Genomic DNA, 21003 nt, shown 5'->3' with positions numbered 1-21003 from the left:
TCTCTGCCGGCGGCAGTCTGGGCACGGTGAAGGCTGCTGGCACTAGTGTGGCAGACAAAGCCCACCTGCTGCTGCCACAGAGTCTCCCCAAGAAATGTAACTCAGCAGTGCACACGCTCTCTATCAGTGAGGGCGTGAGAGAGCGGAAAGGGGTGAAAGCCACTGTTGTCACTTGAGGAAATGACAGCAGAGACCGCAAGCACCCACGACAGAGAACGAGAAACTCCGTACCACACCTAGTCAGGTAAGATTCCTCAACCAGTCAGTGTGTTCAAATGGCCTACACAGTGTATCTGTGAATGAAAGCCAGTGTCTTCTGTAACCTTCAGCCCTGCCAACGCTTGTGAACAACTGGCACAGGATACAGAGGCTGGACTTCCTCTGTACAGGTGGGAGCAGGAAGCCCTCGCCAACATAGAAGGACAGGGCTGCCTGCTGCAGCCCACCATGCTGGTGGGCTATACCAGCTGCCCCACCAGGCCCTTGTGAGGGTTTAATAACAACTATACCACATGCTGGCAGGGCCCAAGCTTGAGACGCTGAGACACCATCATCATTAGGACACATAAGGAACTTGGAGAGGTGGACCATGCAAGTGGCACCTCCACTGGCAAGTCCCAGTGGAGGATACAAAGAATGTTACTAAGGAGCTAGGCATGCTGGGCATGCTGTTAAGTCAGCACTAGGAAGGCTGAAACAGGAGGATTCCCACAAGTTGGCAGCAGCCTGGGCTACACAAATTCTGTCAATAAACAAAAAGGATGACTGAGTATGCAGACTGTCCACTGCACTGGTGTGAGGACTGAGTCCAATACCCTGAGCCCTGGTCAAAATAAGGCATGGCAGCAGGAACCTGAACCCCGGGGCTGGTGGGTAACAGGGGCAGGTGGGTAACCTTGGGACTTCACTGGCCAGCCAGTAGAGCAGAAATGACAAGTTTTCGGCCCCAGAAAATAATACTAATAAAGGAAAGTGGTAGGGAAGACAGCCGAAGCTGACCTCTAGCCCCGACCTGCACACGCACAATGTCACAGTCTCTGAAATGTAGCTGAAGTGGCAGATCGGAACAGCAGAATAAAGGGATGAGGCTGGCCAAGTCTACCGGAGAGCCTACAGATTCAATAACCACAGTTTGATGATCATCCTGTAGCATGGTCTGAATTTAGGAAAAATAACCATTAAAACTCTCCACAGAGCAAAACATGTACTTAGTAAATGCCACGGATATCAACATCTTAGAACTCTTCAGTGGCCAGAAGATGGGAATGCCAATAAGCACAGCCAATCCCTTTTTCCTGAACCAACACCTTGTCTACCCAGACACACCAGAAACTCACTGAGTAACTAAGACCCCGAGTCTACCCATTCCTTTTTGTCTGAAGCAGGATGCTCTGAAAGGTGTAAGAAGGCAGTGTAGGCCTCTCCCAGGGAGCAAACGCCGGTGTGTGGGGAGCACTCACTAGCATTCTCTGATCTCTCTGGAGATACTGGACCACTGTTTCCAGTCCAGTGGAGGACTGTCCCTTATCACTCAGTCCTAACGAGAAAAGGTGAGCACAGTAACAAGAACAGTCCTTCTTCTTCTATCTTCCAGAGAGGTAAAGCCACAGGAGGGCAGGCTGCCACCCCTAACAACAGAAAACCTACAGCAGACAAATAGTGGGGATCACACAGCAGAGCAGAGCAGAGCAGAGCAGAGCAGAGCAGAACAGAGCCCTTCCCCTACCTTACCCCCACACACACCCCCAGCAGTGACCACTAGAACCAGTGTGGAGCTGGGAACTCTGAGCTGTCACCGACCAGCTGCTGGGGAGTCTGTGTGGACAAGTCTAGATCTCACCAGTTTAGGGAGACACATACTGCTGAGCTTTACTTCCAGAAGCTCAGGCAGCCTGACGGAATGGGGGAGAAGTGGAAACATGGTAAGATGCTGGCTATGTCATGTTCCTTGCTAGATCATTACCAACGTACACATGGGTCAAACATCACTGTGTGGTTCATAAATATGTACAAATATGTGCTAATTCCAAAGTTAAATGAACCAGGGAGTTTTACAGCTCTCCTGTATGACAGGATAATGATGCATACATGTATTTTTGTCAAAACCCATACAGGGGCCTGGTGTGGTGGCACACACCTTTAATCCCAACACTGGGAGGCAGAGGCAGGCGGATCTCTGTGAGCTGGAGGCCAGCCTGGTCTACAGAGTGAGATCCAAGCCAGCCAGGGTTGTACAATGACACCCTGCCTCAAAAACAAACAGAAGAAGGAGGAGGAGGGTGAAGAGGAGGAGGGTGAGGATTGAGGCCAATTGTGATAGAGCATACCTTTAATCCCAGCACTTGGGAGGCAGAGGCAGGTGGATCTCTGTGAGTTCCAGGACAGCCTGGGCTATGTAGAGACCCTGACTCAAAAAGCAAACAAAAAGAGGAGGAGGAGGAGAAAGAGGAAGAAAGGAAGAAAGCTCATTAATATAAAAATGTAGTAATAAATCACTGTTATTAAAAACAACTGACACTTACCCAGGGCAAAGGCAGAAGATAATTGCTTCCTCCTTCCTCCCCCACAACCTCACACATACTTCCTGCCCCTCCCCGTCCAGTTCCCCATCATTCTAAGTGCCAGATTTCCTAGACTCTCTCGGCCTTTGACAGTCCAGATTCTGTAACCCCAACGGCTTTCTCCTGAAGCATGTTGATAGAGCACAGGCCTAGTCAAGCAGACCACCACAGGAGCTCACAGGGCCCAGGCCTGCACTCTCAAGGCCACTTTCCTTTGAAGTGCTAAGTTGCTTCTACAGGGCATAAATGAGGTAACCCTAGGGAGCTATTACCCTAGCAGACGTCTGAGCTGTTCCGGTATGGCTCCCAGCACACCAGGACCGGCCCTAACTACAGTAGCAGGCATGCATCTCGAGCTGAGCCTGCGCTCCACTACCAAGCACACCTACAGCAGAGTGTGCTTCAGTTGAGCGGAACAAAAGGAACTCCGATGTAGTTTCCTTCTCAAAATATTTTCCTGTCTTCAAGAGAAGAGATGAATCCCAGACTGCTGATGGGGGAGGGGGTCTCGGCTTTATTCAAAGGAATATTTTTCCTCTGGGTAAGAGAAAGGCAAATTAGTGTCTCTCTTGGGTCGTTTACAAAAGTGAGTGTGGTGTCTTGGCCCGTTTCTCCCATGAAGCAGCCAGCCAAGAATGGCCGGGAGGGCCTGGCTCTAAGGAGCTGCTGATGGGGGCTCAGGCCTGCCCCCCCAAACTCTGGTGTTCTCAGACCATCTTTACATACAGGTTTGAGAACAAAGCAAGGAACTTAACCAAAAGTTATGGACGAGAAAGAGACAATTACAACACACTGAAGTGATACCATAGCAGTATTTCTTCAGTAGCAAGCAAAAATTAAAATGAAGGGTCTTTCATGCTAACTGCTTGAAATATTACCTGGCTCTTTTCTGTACACAAATATAACCAAACATCTCACGTTGTTTCCCAAACTTTTCTTCCTGGAAATAGCAGAATAAAGCATAAGAAAGCCTTGGTGTTACAAACACACTGCCAGGCCTTTTCTAAACTGAATAACACCCAGAATGCTAGAAAACAAAAGACATGGGTCACCTCTGTTCACCCACTCTTCCCTGGCAGACGTGAGGCAGAAGTGGCTACTTGAGGCTACAGCTAACACACAGACCAGTGAGAGGCCAGTGTTGAAACTGGTTATGGAACACTTCCTGAAGACAACTTTCTTGGTTTTTAAATAAAAGGGTACCGAGGAGATGCCTCGGTGGGTGAAGCGTCTGCTGGTTAAGCATGAGAGCCTGAGTTTGGATCCCCACAGCCATGGAAACCCCAGGAGAGTGGCATGTGCCTATGATCCCAGTGCCTGGGTGAGGAAGGGCAAGGGAGCAGAGACAGGCAGGTCAGGGAGCCCACACTGGTCGGCCAGTCTAGCCAAAATGGTTGGGCCCGAGTTAATGAGAGACGCAGGCTCAAAAAAGCAAGGCTGAGGGGCTGGCAAGAGGGCTGAGTGAGGAAAGGTGCTTGCTGCCAAGTCGAAAGCCTGAGTTGGCTCTCCAGACCCCAGACTTCCTCAAGCTGCCTTCTGACCTACATGTGCATACACATACACAATACATAAAGAGTAAAATTAAAACCATCTCTGGTCTACACACACACACACCTACCTGCAAAAACACACGTACACACATGTATACCACATACAAACATAAAGTTTACAAACAAATACATAAATAAAGTGAAGGACTAACTATATAGGTAGAGGAGAGAACAGAGGAACCAGACAATGCATTCAAACTCTTCTCTACTTCCAGGGAAGATACACTGAGCTGGTGCCTGCTTCCTGTATACTCACAGCTTAGCAAAGAACCTGCTTGAAGCATAAAGGCATTTGGCCTCGAGAGAAAGGAAGTAACTCTAGATATGAGTCTCTTTTGGTTTGGATTTGATGGTTCCTTGTCCTTTAGGGTCTTTTCTACCTTGCAACAGTTAAAAATATTTACAGAGCATAGATATACTGTTAAACACCTTTGCAATATTATTCATTCAATGCTCACCTTTCTATGGTGCTTAGCACAAACCACGAGGCCTCGCTCATGCCTGCTCAAGTGCTCTACCACTGAGCTATACTACCACCTTCAATTTTTTAGTTAAGAAATGAAGCCCCAGACACTATTCTGTAACTCAGAATGTGAACTGCTGCAGATCACACAGGCATCTGTATTTTAATCTTCCATGTCACATGTACCTGACAACAGAAAACCCACAGCGGAATGAGATGTCAGGATGGGGAAAGGGTCTCTCGATGAGAGGCATCCTATGGCCTCAAAGTACTCAAATTACCTCCAGAAATATCTCAGTTCTTCCTTTCACCAAGCAACCCCCTCCAGGTAAAGAGGAGATACTGGATATTGACTTAAAATATCATTTCCTGTCTGACAAGGAAGGCGATTTATAGTGATCAAAAAACTGTAGTCATTAGAAAACATCTTCAAACACAGAAACTGACATGAAAACTTACTTCTCCACCCCCATCCTGGTGTACATTTGCTAGGATGTCACTTTATAAGGCTTTCAGAGTCTAAAGTAGGAGGTACTTTTCTCATGATGAAGGAAGATAGTTCAAAGGAAGGAACACCTGGTATATCAGCTGTGGCTCTAAGTACGTTCCCCAGGGCTAGTGAGATGCCTGCTGCCATGCCTGATGCATGCATGTGCTGTGACAAGTGTGCATCCACATGCATATACACGCTAAAATAAAAATATCAAAAGAAAAACATTGAAGTTCTCTAATGCGGCAAGAGAAATAGAAAAATGTAAAAAAAGGACTTTGTAATTGCAAGGAAGTTTCTCTACCATGAGAATATTCAACAAGTGTTGGGCACAAGACCCTTCTCCAAAGTTTGATCACGAGCAGTTATGGTCTCTACGCACGAGCGTTCCATTTATGACCCTAAAGTAACACAGACAAATCTGCCACAGGCACGGGAATGTCACAGAGTGTTAAGTAGGAACTCCCAAGAGTAGTTCCACATACATACCACTGGTCATGTGAGACACTTTCGCAAGTTTCTTCATCACACTGTCCAGTCGAGACTGAGTGCTCTCCAGCTCATGAGAGAAGTCATCCAGCATGCTGGAGAGGAGGAGGAGAAAGCAGGTGGTGAGCAGAACCTTGTCTTTGCTGTGGATAAAGTTAGGTCTGGGCCTCCATCTCCATAAAGACAAAAAGGGGCCTCTGGGACTCAGGATTACATTCTATTACCCCAAATCCTTGGGACAACGTAACATTTTTATAAATTTGGGAAACCTACGGGTTTTTTGTTTTTAAGATAAGTTACATATGCTATAGATTAGTCAACACCCCTTAGCAAGGTCTGGCGTAGTTCCCATAATCAAGCATGCTTGTATGTCTGCAGAACCCATGAGGAATCAGCGCTACAGACAGTTCAGCTAAAGTTTTTCCATCACACAAATCTGCTGCAAATTAAATCCTTGGATTTGTAGATTTCAGATTCACAGACAAGGCAGTTCGGCTCTGAGCATACAACACTACCAGCTCAGGCCATCAGAGAGCTGGCCTTTGTGTCTTCCTGCCTGGAACAAGGCACCCTATACAACTCTGAGACTCTTTTGTCACCTGTTACACAGGGTGACTCTACCAACCCAATTCCTGTTGAGGGCTGCCTGTGAGAACCTCACAGTACACAAAAGCACTTTATGTCAGATTCTCCTTTAAAGCACTCTTTCTTATTGTAAGTTAAAAGCCAGAGGCCTGACATCCCTGATAGTGTATGGGGTACGGTGTGGATGGTGGATGTGTGTGTGTGTGTGTGTGTGTGTGTGTGTGTGTGTGTGTGTGTGTGTGTGTGAGAGAGAGAGAGAGAGAGAGAGAGAGAGAGAGAGAGAGAGAGAGAGAGAGAGAGAGAGAGAGACAGACACCCCATCTCTTCAGACAAGTGGTGTTTCTCCAAGGAGAACTGGAGAACCAGTTCAGGAGGCCATTGCTGTGTGTTAGCCAGCACGGTGCTGGATAACACAGCACTGAATACTGCACTTGTATTCTAACAACCCTTACTTCGTCAATTACTGCACATTCCAGACTTCAACTTCTGACTAGAACATGATTAGTCTGAGGCTCAAATTAACACACCAATTAGTACCAGGGCCTTCCTACAAAGACCTTACTTTAACAGTGTCACTAGCAGCTAGAAAGCCTTGGTCTGGGTGCAAGCCCACAGAGGACACATGGCAGTCCCTTGGGATCTGAAGCCACCAACCCCTCATTAAGTTACTGCCAAACTCCACACTGACAACTAACTAAGTCAGTCTTGGTTCTACACCTGAGTTCTCTGATTCAAACATGTTTGGCTCATCTCGGACTCTGGCAGCACTTTGGTCCTGTAGCTGGCAGGCATCTCCAGGCCAAGCACTGGAAGACAAGAGCTACTTGTGTGTGCTGGGTGTGACTTTGCTTTCTAAAGCTGAAACAGGCATGTCACTCAATCTTCAGTCAAGGACAGCCACAGCCAAGGTTCTGCCCAACAGAAAGACCATGAGGGTCACAAATGCCACTTTGCATTTTCTGACAACTATGCTTTTAAAAAGGTTTAAAAAAATTGAACCAGGATCTCTCATGTAGTCCAGGCGGGTCTCACACTTACAAGGATGATCCTGAACTTCTGACCCTTCTGCTTCTCCCCCCAGTTGTGTGAACCACCACACCTGGCTAACGCACTGCTGGGGACCGAGTGCACACTCAACTGAGCTACATCCCCAGCCTTTGGAATTCCTTTTTAACAACGTTTATCTCATCTACTATATCCAAAATATCATTTTGACATGTAATATAAAGATTATTAATAAACTCTTCTGCCCCTTTGCAAACTGTAGCATTCACTTTATGCTCACAGCACATCTTAGCTCAGTCTGGCCACATTCCACATGCTCAGTAGCTACATGAGGTTGGTGGCTAGTCTCCTATACTGCATAGAGATCAGCTCAAGGCCCATATTTCTTCTCTTTTATTTTTACCAGATACAGGAACTCCCAGATAAAATAGGAAACCAGTCTGAGAGGGATTTTATGTTAAACTATGGTTCTCTTCTGTTCCCTCGGTCTTCCCCTGACTTCAGCCTCTTCTGGTACTTTCTCCACTTCTGAAGTAGCATGCTTGTATCTTACGATGCTGACTTTTGTCCTCAGACTTCCCTTGATGGTGCAGCACTGTTAGATTAGGATTTAGCTCTAGTCCATGTAATTCCCACCTCTGAATCCTTCCCACTTCTCTGATACAGTGTGACACTATTGGATTAGATCAATACTCAACATTAAGTCACCTAAGTGCAGACTAGTCACAGCTGAGGTTTGTGGTTGGAGTCACACTGCTTCTTGTTCACTTCCCACTGGCTCAGGGGGCAGCTTTCTTTGGCCTACTGAATCCACAGCCAGCCGCCAGCCTGCCGTCCATCATCTACACTGGTATAACTGATGTTTCGTGTTCTATGTTCTCTGGAGGTTTTAAATCCTTGCAAAAACATTTCTGTTACTGCTGTGGGGACTTTGAAAGGAATGGAGCTACAGACTCCTCACCAGCATCTTTAACGAGCTGTATCTCAGGTGGTCTCTATTCTCACACTGCCTCACCAACAACGTGGCTCAAGCCCCTTTCCATTTGAAACAGAAACTCAACCTGTGTGTTTGGGTACCTGTTACTCTAGATTCCCATCTGGCATACCCGCCTGGCTCCACTCTGGTATATCATCCGAATCCCAGCTCCGGCTCATGCCATCACTCCAAACTCCGCCTCCCCGCCCTCCCACCACACGGAAGAGGCAAAGTCCTGCCTTCTCACCACACTGACAAAGCCCTCCCTGCTGTCCACTGACTCCCCCAGGACTTCTGCTCCCTCTCTCCCCATGCTAGACACTCGACACCTTGTTCTGTGCACACCTGTACCTCTGAACCTCCCTCCTACACACCTGCTGACATCTTTGCAGAGTCACCGGCTCACTCAACCACCTACCTTCTCAGCATCCCACAGCTTTCGGCTGACCCTCTTTCTTGGAAAAGACAGGGCTCTCCAGTCAGCTGAACTGGCCTATCACAGTTAACAGTGACTCCCTCCCCACCACCACCAGGAGACTACTTCCTTCATCTGTACAATGTGTGCTGTCCCTGGGAAGTGGCAGACATTCTGATATCCCCAGAGCCTCCCAGACAGCGTGGTGCAGACAAGTACCCAGGAAGAACTGAGAGTGAGCATGTGTAACAGTGAAAATTGAGAGCGGGTAGAGTTCCTGAACCATCTTAGTAGATGCCCCACCCACCCAGGAAAAAAAAAAAGTAGAATGGTATTATGTGGCAGCATTCAAGAAAGCTATCTTTGCTTATCATTCTTTTAGAGTGCCTAAACAACCATTGTGAATTTTATCTGGTAGATTTGCTTCTCTGGGGGAGCTAGTCTGTGCAACAAAGTAAAAACTGTAACTCTAAGTTGCTTTTTCTCTTTCCCAGCCCTGTACTTCACTGCTAGGCTTTCAGGGTCTCATGGGATGGTTCTCCCCCTCCGCATCACTGCAGATAAGGGCATTCTCACTACTCACACTGCCTGTTCTTCCAGCTCCCCTCCGATGCGCTGGGACATGTTCTTCAGCACCCCGATGCTGCCAGAGACCAGCTCCAACTGCTCATCCTGCTGTTCCACAATCAACTGGTGCCAGAGAAACGGAAATAAGCAATTAAAATCCATCTTACCTGGTTCCAAGCCCAGCACTCCAGCAGCTGCTAGTTTCTTTGCCAGCTTGGGACAATTCACATTCAAAAGCAAAGCCCAGAATCAAAGAACACAGACCATTGCCTCTGAGAACACACTGCTCCAAAGACTGGATTGTCAAGCTACCCAAATCGCCTGCTGATCCAACTTGTGAACAGTCAGCAGGGCTTGAAACCACCAAGAGAGATTTACTCTGCTTGGCTGAGGTCCAGTAAGGGAAGAGACGATGGCCAAAAGCACACAAGCATATGACCACCACACCAGGGGTTGGTTAGGATGAGGAAGCCCACTGCCAAGATCGAGGTTTCAACACAACACACTGCCACAGCATGCGTGAAAGAGAGCCTAGCAAATCTCTGGATGTGGGAAGACTGCAGAGAGCCCTTTTCTTCTTCCTCAAGGACAATAACTCACCTCGATGACAACTGTGGGCTAACAAAGGCCTACTTCGATTGTGCTGTGGTCCCCTTACTCTCTATTAAAACCTTTGCTTCACTGGAACATTTTGAGAGCAAACAACTACTTAGGCCATCATGATAATGTAAATACAACAAAATAACACAAAGTCCACATATATACATAAAACAGTATTTACGAACCACGGTTTCAGTGGACAGGTGATTCCAATATCCTGATACCTACATAACGTAATCGCTAGCTTCCTCTTACCAGCATTGCTAGCCATCAAAGCAAGAACTCAGGTGGGCAGGTGGCCCAAGCCTAGTATCTCAGCACATATGAAGCTAAGGCAAAAGAACCATGAGTTCAAGGCCAGCCTGGACTACACAGCATGATTCCGCCTCAGTAAAACAGTAACAATAAATATATAAATAAAGAATGTAACAACATGGGGACCAGCTCGTTTTCCTTCTATACCTCATCCTCCATCAAAGCAACTGGTTTTTAAATATAATGGAACAAATTAACGACTTTTAATGGACAAAACAAGAACTCAATGTTTCTGAAAGCATCTTCGTTAAAATAAACAAAATTCTGAATATACAAGGGGGAAGAAGGATTGTTTTCTCTTTTCAAATCCTTGGCCTTATTTGGAGGTAGCACACATTTTTAAACTCTGCACCCAGAAGGCAGAAGCAGGCAATTCTCTGTGATGGGGGCCAGCCTGCCAACCAGAGCTATACACTGAGAACCCATCTCAAAACAGCAACAAAGCCTGCACAAACCCTGGCCCTGGCCAGTTCTGATGTCAGCTCTGTGTTTTCTGAGGTCTGATCCAGTCTAGTTCTCTGGGACACACACTTCAAGATTTCAAACAGTGTATACGATCATTACACACCCGACAACCAAGCACAGGACACACTCAGGTCTAACCTGCTTGTCCTAAGTAATAGCCTGTGGCTAGTAGAAGGGTCAGGGGAGGCACCCTGCCCGCCACCTCCGGAACCTTGATGGGCTGTTCTCAGTACCTGCTGCTGTGCCTGCTGCTCCTCAATGAAATGGGAGTTGGCCAGCTGCAGCTCTCGATCAAGGCGCCCGTATCGATCCGTCACTCCAGTGTTCCAGGTCTGGCTGCTGTCTCCTAGAAGCGCCTGTGTGAGGAGGGACACCCAGTCAGGAGAAACACTCAGGAGCTATTGCTGAGCACTTAAATGGTCCTTCAACCTGGACCAGGCTTTGCTGTGGCAGTGTAGGCTGGTGCCTGGTGGAACGGTTTGAGCAACACCAGGAAGGGTTCTCTCTGTCTTCGAAACATCCGGATGAGCCTCACGGAGGGACTCTGCTCCTAAGGAGAGCAGCTAGGGGAAGACGAGAAGGAGCAGTGGGGAGCAGTGTTAGGGCAGGCTGGCTAAGGTCTGTCAAGTATCTGCCAAAGGCCCATGAGGTAAAGGCCACTTTGGCCACTGACTAGCTTCTTTGAAGGGTTCAAGGTAGATGGGGACAAGCTGACCAATAGCTTTTCCTAGTTCTTATCTACCTCTCCTAACAGGAGGAGAGGTAGATAAGAACAACGAAAACAAACAAACAGCCCAACAAAAACAAACCCAAGCAAACAAGAAAAATAGACTTGAAGGAATATTCTACCTCACCAAAAGAAACTCAAACAAATCAGAACTTAAATTCAAGTTTAAGTTCTAGGTGACAGCTGTATATTTTTTAAGGATTATATTTTAACAATTAGAAAGGAGTTTCTTGGCCAGGCGGTGGTGGCGCACGCCTTTAATCCCAGCACTCGGGAGGCAGAGGCAGGCGGATCTCTGCGAGTTCGAGGCCAACCTGGGCTACAGAGTGAGTTCCAGGAAAGGCGCAAAGCTACACAGAGAAACCCTGTCTCAAAAAACCTAAAAAAAAAAAAAAAAAAAAAAGAAAGGAGTTTCTTTTCTATTTTTATCATTTTTAATTATGTGTTAGTGTGTGTGTGTGTGTGTGTGTGTGTGTGTGTGTGTGTGTGTGTGTGTGTGTGCATGCGGGTACGTGCATGTGGGTGAAGGCACTGGATCCCCCGGAGCTAGGCTTACAGGTAGCTGTGAGTTGCCTAATATGGATGCTGAAAGCTGAAGTCAAGTCTTAGTCCCCTGGAAAACCAGCAAGGGCTTGTAATCTCATCTCTCCAACCCCCAAAGGGGTTTCCAGTATACAAAACTCTGCCGTTTCTTAAAATACTTTCAACAACCAGGCATGGTGGCTTGTGTCTGTAATCCCAGCACTCAGAAAGCTAGGGCAGGAAGATTGTTTTTGAGTTTCAGGACAACCTGGGCTACACAGGCTAGCCATAGCTACATGCATGGCAAAACCCTGTCTCAAAGCAAACAAAACAATCCCCTCCCCCAAATCAATAGCCATTATTTTTAAATGAAGAGGTTTAATTTGAAATGTGCTGTCAGGCGTGGTAGCCACTTGGGAAGCAGAGGCAGGTGGTTCTCTGTGAGTTCAGGGCCAGGCTGGTCTATATAGTGAGTTTCAGGACAACCAGGACTATGTAGAAAAACTCTTTCTCAAAAAACAAAAATAGGCCGGGCGGTGGTGGCGCACGCCTTTAATCCCAGCACTCGGGAGGCAGAGGCAGGTGGATCTCTGTGAGTACAAGCACTCACCTGGACTGCAGAGTGAGTTCTAGGACAGGTTCCAAAGCTAAACAGAGAAACCCTGTCTCTAACTAACTAAATAAATAATTTTGAAGCACATTAAGGATTACTCAGGTGTCTACATCAATGTCATTTATTTACTTATTTGTAAGACAAAGTTTCACTATATATCCCAGGCTGGTGCTGAGCCCACACCATGTGGACTGACTGGCCTTACACTTGTAGCCATCCTAGAGGCACAAGCAACCTCCTGGCTACATCAAAATTCAGACATGACCGTGTCATTATCAAGGAGCCTGGAGACCTGTAAAAAGACAGTAAGTTATTAAGAGTCTTTAGCAGACACCTGGCTCACAGGAGGTGCCCGAAGAGCAAAAGGTGCTGGGGGTCTGTCAGCAGGAGCAGAATTGGGGGGGGTGGGGGGGTGGGGGGGGAGTGGCAGAGTTGAGGAAAGCTGTCTAGAAGCTAATGTTTGTCTAAATGTCTGCCGAAGGCCAGGTGGTAAGGCCTTGGGCCCTAGCTTGTGGCACTCCTGAAAGGTAACGGAATCTTCTAGACGTGTAGCTAATCACCGTAAAATCAGTACACAGATGAACCCGGATCCAAAAGCTTCTTCCTGCAGTAGATGGCAATTAACCCACGCTGGACAACATGCAGAGTCAGACTCTGGAGCACGTAGTCCTAACTCAGATGTCTGTATCACCCCCCTCCCCTCAAGGCTCAGAGACCTACACAGAAGAGGAGATGGAAAAGATGGCCAGGGCCAGAGATGGTGGGTGACTCCAAGGAAACACCATCATGCAGACACGACAGGGCTGATGTACATACGGACTCACGGCAACTATGACCGCACGGACAAGCCCTGCCCAGGGTCACACCAGACAACATCCCGGCATGGAGAAGAGGAAGTGGACACAAAGTCCCATCCCAAACAACGGTATTCACCACTAAATGATGCTGGGAGAGTGAAGATCCCTTTTCTTCAAAGGAGTGGCACTGGGTACTATTAACTACACTCTAGGGCAGGCAGGCCACATGCTCAGGATGTGTTCACCAACACAAAACGGACTACATGTTGTTGGCTTTGTGCGTGTGTGCTCCAGCTTGCTTTTTTGTTTGGTTTTGGTTTTGGTTTGTTTTTTGGTTTTTCGAAACAGGGTTTCTCTGTGTAGTCCTGGCTGTCCTGGAACTCACTCTATAGACCAGGCTGGCCTCGAACTTAGAGATCCTTCTGCCTCTGCCTCCCGAGTGCTGGGATTAAAGGCATGCGCCACCACTACCCAGCTTGGCTTCAGTTTTTTAAGAAAAAGAAAGAATATGAAATGGAGTGGGTAAGGAGGGGGAGATCTGGGAAGAGTCAGGAGATGGGCAAACAATATGAACAAAATACATTGTATAAAAAGAAAAATTTCTAAAGAAGTGGAATTAGTGAGTTTTGTGTTTTGCTGTCATGATGCCACATGCCCAAAAGCATTGAGACTAACCAATCATGGATAAAACCTGCCAAATGAGCAATAATATAACTCTGTTGTCTATAAGCTGATCAGCTCCAGAGTTTGTTACAGTGGCTTAAGTACTAGGAACAGGCAATAACAAACAAAAGACGTCACAATACCTACCCCATCACCCCCGGGCCAGTGTACACAGGTCCTGTTCTTCATCACACGATCCAGGGATGGTCAGCAATTTCAAATCCCAAATGTCTAGACACATATTTTCTTTAACGGACACTTACATTCTGATGCTTTCTCACCTGTCTGTTTTTCCTTTCAGCCAGTGCCTGCACAGACGAAGCTGACATCTGATCCTTCATGTCCTAATGAGACAGAAAGGGCAGAAAATAAAAGGAAAAATACCCTTAAAGAAAATCATGGCTAGTATTTCCCGTATTAGCAAAATACACAATTGATTGTTGATCTTCAAGCAAAAAAGACAGCATTCTTTGCTTTTATTTTCAATTTCAAACACAAAGGAAATAGGAAAGACCTTCCCTTAAAAACAGGTCATTCAGATACTAAATTTAACTAGACAGAGAAAGGCAACTATCTATCAGATAGAATCAGGGCTCTCTGAACTTTCCTGAGAAGCCAAAGAGTTGATGGGATCTCCATTTTCAGGCTGAGGGGCCTAGGTCCAGAAAGAATGATATCTTCTCAAAGTCAAACAGCCAATAAAGGACAATGTGAAGGTAGAAAACCTGAAGCCTGCGCTCAAGGACCATGTACACACATGTAAACCTGCTCTTCCTAAAGTGCACTTACCATTACTACCACGAAACTCTTGCACGTCCACTTACTTCTGAGTTGCATTCATTTACAGGACAGACTGTTTCTAACAGCAGAGTGTATTTCTAAAGTATTAGCAAAAATCAGGATATGTTATTTAACCTTAAGCAAAATTTCATTAAATATGAGTCATTTTAACTCTTACATTTAACTATAATGGAAAACATCTGAAAAAAAAATCTAAAGTAAGTATGTTGTAATTGCAATATAATTTTTCTTTAAAAAAATGTCAAGATACTTTGGAATTTTGTTTTTTTCTGAATGCTTTTCTCTGAATTTCTGAATTTCTGAAATTTCAAGTGTACTTATTCTTACAGATGCAAATGTTAGGGTATTCAACTTTTGTTGTTGTAAACAGGGTCTCACTCTAGGGCCCTGACTGGCATGGAACTCACTACATAGACCAGGCTAATCCTGAAATCAGAGATCTGTGTGTCTGTTTCCCTGTACTGGGATTAAAGGTGTGCACCATCACACCCTGCCAGGTACCAAGACCTAAGCCAAGTGAGTGCTAGATCAGGCATGCCATGGCTTTAAAATTCCTACTATGGCTAATTCTGAAAAACCACCCTGCTTCAACTTTCAAAGTACCTGATCATTCATTCAGCAAGCACTTACTGATGTCCGATATATACCAAGCATGACAGGTGACATGTTTGGTTCTCTGCTCCCTGGAACTCACACAGTGAAGTATCCAACTCACACACCCAAGAGGTTACTAAAAATGCCCTTCTCTGTCCCATCCTGATCTATGCCACAGGCTCTTTATGGCAAGTCTTTATTAACAAGTCTCTCTGGGGAGTCTTAAGACTGAAACTTGAACCAGGAAATGGTGGCACATGCCCTTGATCCCAGCACTTGGGAGGTAGAGGCAGATCTCTGTGAGTTTGAGGCCAGCCTGGTCTACAGAGCAGGTCAGCCAGGGATACACAAAATAACCCCATCTCAAAAAACAAACAAAAAAGACTGAAACTTGAGAACCTCTGTTATATACAAATTCTAGTAACCTCAAGACAAGATGGTTAAGACAGCATATCCTGGATGGCAGAATTCCCTTTATATTTATCAACTAAATTAGTTTAAGATAACATTTATTCAATCCAGAAATTACATTTATTTAATGTACATTACTATTGAGAAAGAGCAGTATCAGATATGGTCTCCAGCTCGCCAACTATATAACAGTCTTTCTAAAACAGTTATAAGTCTTTCTAAGAAGACAAGAGCACAATACGTCCATAATGGAATCGTCGTGCATATGGAGACTGTGGCACCTTAGCCTTCAAACCTAGTTTGTAGAATTCGTTAGCCGTCTAAAGTTGGATGGCAGGGGTAGGTAATGACTTGAACACACCTCCAACAAGCTCCTGAAGTACTGTAATAGCCTGCTTCATGCTTCTAGGTGCTGCTCAAATGGAGTATCCCTGTAATAAACTCAAACTGCTTAGGATATGTGACTTTTTCTATATTGTTGTATGCCAATAAAGTATTTAAGACACTAATACTGCTCCCATATAATGGATGGATGGTAACAGGACGAACTCTTTGAAAATGAATTTTGTTGTTTTGTATCGAACAATTTAATAATATTTGCTGCCAGCTGAGAGGTGGTAGTGCACACCTTTAATCTTAGCACTCGGGAGGCAGAGGCAGGTGGATTTCTGAGTGGATCCAGCCTGGTCTACAGAGGGAATTCCAGGATAACCAGAGAAACCCTGTCTTTAAAAAAAAAAAAAAAAACTACACAGAGAAACCCTGTCTCGAAAAACCAAAAAAAAAAAAAAAAAAAAAAAAAAGTAGAAAGAAGGAACATGTCCAAATAAGGGGAAAGAACGTACTAAACTCATACACTACAGCTACATAGCGTGCTTATCAGGAGATTCCTTTCTGAAAGCAGACAATATGTGAAGGATCAAGCATGGAAAGGGGCACCAGCCCACTAGTGACCAAAGCAAACCTCGAGGCCTTTTCCCAGTTAGATCAGGAGAGACGAGTTCAGGACTCAGCAATAGATGACTGGGCTAAGCTGGGCGGCTTGCTACATTCTATTTCTTCTGTGCATTTGCATTAGTAACTCACAGGGCCACTGTGGTAATTCACAGCGATCACACATACGTAAAATGGACACATACGTAAGTATGCAGCCACTGAAAAGGATTATCAAAATTTGTTTCTGTCCAACATAGAAGTCACAGCAGCCGTAGTTCCTTCAAACAAGGTCAGTACATTATTTTAATTAACTAAAAAGTAAATTCATTTATTGGTAAACTCTTTTAAGCATGCACATAAGTTGAGTTTGTAAATCTACTTTTCAATTGCAAGTTTTATAAAGTTTAAATGAAGACTGTTACTTTCTTTTTTGAGACAGGGTTTCTCTGTGTAGCCCTGATTGTCCTGAAACTCGCTATGTAGACCAGGCTGGCCTCAAATTCAGAGATCCACCTGCCTCTGCCTCCCGAGTGCTGGGATTAAGGCATTCATTACCACTGCCTAGCAAAGACCATTATTTTCAATAAAAATTTCACACTTGAACTAAAAATTTAGTTTTTTTAAATTTTTTAAAAAAAAAATTTAGAGTTTTTAGTATAACAAGTTAAAAAATAACTTTAACCTCTAATATTTCTTACATTGGCTATATGTTCAAATGATAATCTTTTGGCTATAGTAAGTTAAATCAAATATATTAAACTTGTTTTTCTAATGAGGCTACTAGACATAAATGGTTCACACTGTATTTCACTTAGACAGGGACGTTCTACATCTATCTGAATTTACACATGTATTTTGTTGTGGTAATTTGTTTTGAGACAGTTTTCACTATGTAGCTTAGGTTGGTCTTGAACTCATGATCCTCCTAACTTCATCTCCCAAATGCTAAGGCACCAGGTCCAAGTTACAACACACTTTCTCCCTCTTCTGTACTCTCCTTTTCTCTTTCTGATGGGTCTGGAGATTGAACCCAGAACATCATGCATGCTAGGCAAGCTCTACAATAAAACTCTTCATAGGAAGCCGGGCGGTGGTGGCGCACGCCTTTAATCCCAGCACTCAGGAGGCAGAGCCAGGCGGATCTCTGTGAGTTCGAGGCCAGCCTGGGCTACCAAGTGAGTTCCAGGACAGCCAGGGCTACACAGAGAAACCCTGTCTCGAAAAAAAAAAAACAAAAAAACAAAAAAAAAACTCTTCATAGGAAAAAAATTACAGGATATCATATCATTTCTTTCTAAGAGTTTGTGTGTTCCAATACCAGAAAATGGTTTTTAAAAAATAAAAAATTATTTACTTACTTCCTTATTTAACGTGTATGGGTGGTTTGTCTGTAAGTATGCCTGTGCACTATGTGTGTGCCTGGTGCCTGTGGAAGCCAGAAGAAGGTGTAAGATCCCCTGGGACTGTACTTACAGACAGTTCGCTGAGCTCCAGTCCTCTGGAAGGGCACCCACCCAATGCTCTAAACAACTGAGCCCATTCCTCCAGCCCCAGAAAATGGTTATTTCTAAAGAGTAAATTGCAGCATTGAAGGGGCATGTTCACCTTTCAAACAGAATTATTTACATTTAAAAAACACAAGCAGAGAGCATTCTGTTTGTTTGTTTTTTCAGGCAGGGTTTCTTTGTATAACAGCCCTGGCAGTCATGGAACTCACTCTGTAGCCCAGGCTGGCCTCGAACTCACAGAGATCCGCCTGCCTCTGCCTCCCGAGTGCTGGGATTAAAGGCGTGCCCCACCACATTGGCCGAGAGTACTCATAAGACATAAACATGCACGTGATTAACAACAGGGTTCCAGCTACTCATCAAGAGGAGACTACAACACAGTGCTGGGTCAGGGATTGGGTTTTTTGCTCATCTTGTTAAAAAAAAAAAAAAAGACTCTAATTTTCTTTAATAAACAGGCAATAGTTGAATGAAATATGGGTTTTAATCTCAGATTTTTAAAGTTTCTATTTGATAGAGAGAGAATGAGATAGAGGGTGTGTGTGTGTGTGTGTGTGTGTGTGTGTGTGTGTGTGTGTGTGTGTAGAGAGTCCTGATGGGTACATTCTCTTAATGGCTGTGTGGTGTGCCTCCTATACATGCTCACTGCTGTGGTGGAGTACAGTCTTCACGTGTGGATGGCATTTTATATATGTAGATGGCATTATATATATATATATAGGCTAGTCACCAGACACCACACAGCAGATCACCTTCACACGGGGATATGGAATTTTAAGCTGTGTTACTAAACAGTTTTAAACATCTTGTAACAATCTATCATGCCAAACACATAATTACTCATCCTCTTTCTAACACATGAGGCTTAGGATCAGCAGTTAGTCCCAATAAAACATGATCCATCTGCCAAAAGAACAACTGCCCTGGTTATTTATGCTCCTGTTTTCATTTCAACTGCTTCCAAGCTGAATGAACGAGACACTGTCGATCCCAGCACTCCCACTCACGGCCTCTTGTCCCAATGCTATCTGTACACCCACTGCTTATCTTAACCTTCTAGACTAACCCAAAGCCACTTCGGTTCTAACTGATGGTAAGTTGTTCTTGGGGTGAGACACTGGACTGCTAGGTGCAGGTGCAGGTGTGGTTCTGAATTTCCCCCCGAAGTTAAAATCAGAGACTGTTAGTAAGGACTGTTTCACTGATAAAATGGAGGTCCAAGGAGGCTTATGGTTTGTGATGAAAATCTACTAAGGTCAGAGCTTAGCCTAGAACTCAGGTTTCTTAGGGTCTTACTCACTGTTCTTCTAGTATATGCTGCAAAACAAAATGCACTGAATTGTTAGAGTAACCCAAAGTCACTTGTGGGATCTATCTACAAAACAAACTTCCCCATGTGAAGCTTGGACTGTCGAATAGATGATTCCACAATGTAAAAAGATTGCCTGAATAAAAAACGAGCCAGGATGTAGCTCAGTGCTACAGTGCTTACCTAGCATGAATGAGGACCTACCTGGGTTTGATCTCCAGCACTATGCCAAGAGAAAAGGAAGGGGCAAAGAGAGGCTGTTTTACAGAAAAACTAAAAGTTTTTTTCAGCTAAAAATTACCAGGAAAACTTAGAAAAAAAATGGATAGCTTTAGAAGATGCTTAGAAAAACATACACAAAACTTTTCAAACAAGGGAAGAGTATAAAGTGCATGGCCAATGAATATTAATCAGAAAGTCACTTGGGAGAAGGGCTGTGGCTGTGGCTCAGGGGCAGGGTACTTGTCCAGCACACATAAGTAGCACACACACAAATCATACAGGAGAGAGATCTGCTTCTTCACATAAAAAAAGTTACCATGCATCATTGACTCCTCTGTCTGTCAAAGTGACACATCAAGCTAGCATATGCTCTAGAAACCAAGCGGTGGTGACGCAGGCCTTTAACCCCAGCACTCGGGGCAGAGGCAGGTGGATTTCTGAGTTTAAGGCCAGCCTGGGCTGCAAAGCAAGTTCCAGGACAGCCAGGGAAACACAGAGAAACCCTGTCTCAAAAAACCAAAACTAAATAAAGAGAAAGCAGAAGGATAGATGTGGTGCCACACACCTTTAATCCCAGCATTTGGGAGGCAGAAACAGTGACCAGCCAGGACTATGTAATGAGACCCTGCCTCAAAACAAATAAACAAAAAATATAGGGTAATAACTTTTCTAAACTAGAGTAACTCCCAAATGCATTCTAAATGCTTATCTGTATTCCCACAGATAAGCATAGCTCTCACTTGCATCAAAGAAGATTCTTTCTGCAGCAAATGGAGACCACAACAGGAGCCACAACTGGTCAAAACGCAGAGAACAACTGACTGTGGGGTGCCCAGCCCCAGTGGGTACATCTACAACACAAGCCCACACCGAAGAAGGTTCAGGGAACATCACGGAAGAAGGGCTGGAAAGACTGTAAGAGCCAGAGGACGAGGAAGTCTGCTGTGAGATAGTGTCTCCATATATGACAGGGAAATGCAGCCATGATATTTTAACAATAGTCACCTAACAAGACCTGCACAGTGACACCACCAGCTGACATCCTAATGTGGATGGGGAAATATCACAGGCTCCACTCCTAGATAAAGAACTACAGGCTATGAATGGCTGCTGGGAGGGAGATTCAGTCTTCTCCAGGGACAAGCCTGTGACAGGCTACCCAATCTTAAGTGGTCAGATCCACACAAATATACATGCAAACAACACTAAACAGAAAGAGCAGGTTGCATTTATATATTCATGTGAATGCATATACACATACATACATACATACATAGCGTGTGGGTGTATATGTGTGAGCGAGTGTGTGTGTTTAACAATAGTAATAAACAAAGAGGAGGTCACAAATTTGAGAGAATTGAGGAGGACAAAGGGGGAGTTGAAAGGCGGATAGGGGAGAGTAGAAATGCAGCCCTTATA

The 21003-nt window shown here is 45.0% G+C and overlaps 1 protein-coding gene across 1 annotated transcript in view; it reads right to left on the bottom strand.

Annotated features, from left to right (window-relative positions):
* Positions 1–21003, bottom strand: part of Stx6 (syntaxin 6) — a 47060-nt gene that overhangs the window by 6137 nt on the left and 19920 nt on the right. The window contains exons 4-7 of the mRNA XM_052737235.1: positions 14085–14147; positions 10715–10837; positions 9118–9224; positions 5554–5648 (exon numbers count right to left, since the gene is read on the bottom strand). Of these exons, the coding sequence (XP_052593195.1) occupies positions 5554–5648; positions 9118–9224; positions 10715–10837; positions 14085–14147 (388 nt within the window). The remainder of the gene's footprint in view (positions 1–5553; positions 5649–9117; positions 9225–10714; positions 10838–14084; positions 14148–21003) is intronic.

This window comes from Peromyscus californicus, unplaced genomic scaffold, assembly GCF_007827085.1.
Source record: "Peromyscus californicus insignis strain IS unplaced genomic scaffold, ASM782708v3 Scaffold_14__1_contigs__length_90479793_seg_2, whole genome shotgun sequence".
NCBI lineage: Eukaryota > Metazoa > Chordata > Mammalia > Rodentia > Cricetidae > Peromyscus > Peromyscus californicus.
The sequence above is the reverse complement of the archived record's forward strand: the minus strand, read 5'-3'. Positions and strand labels throughout refer to the sequence as shown.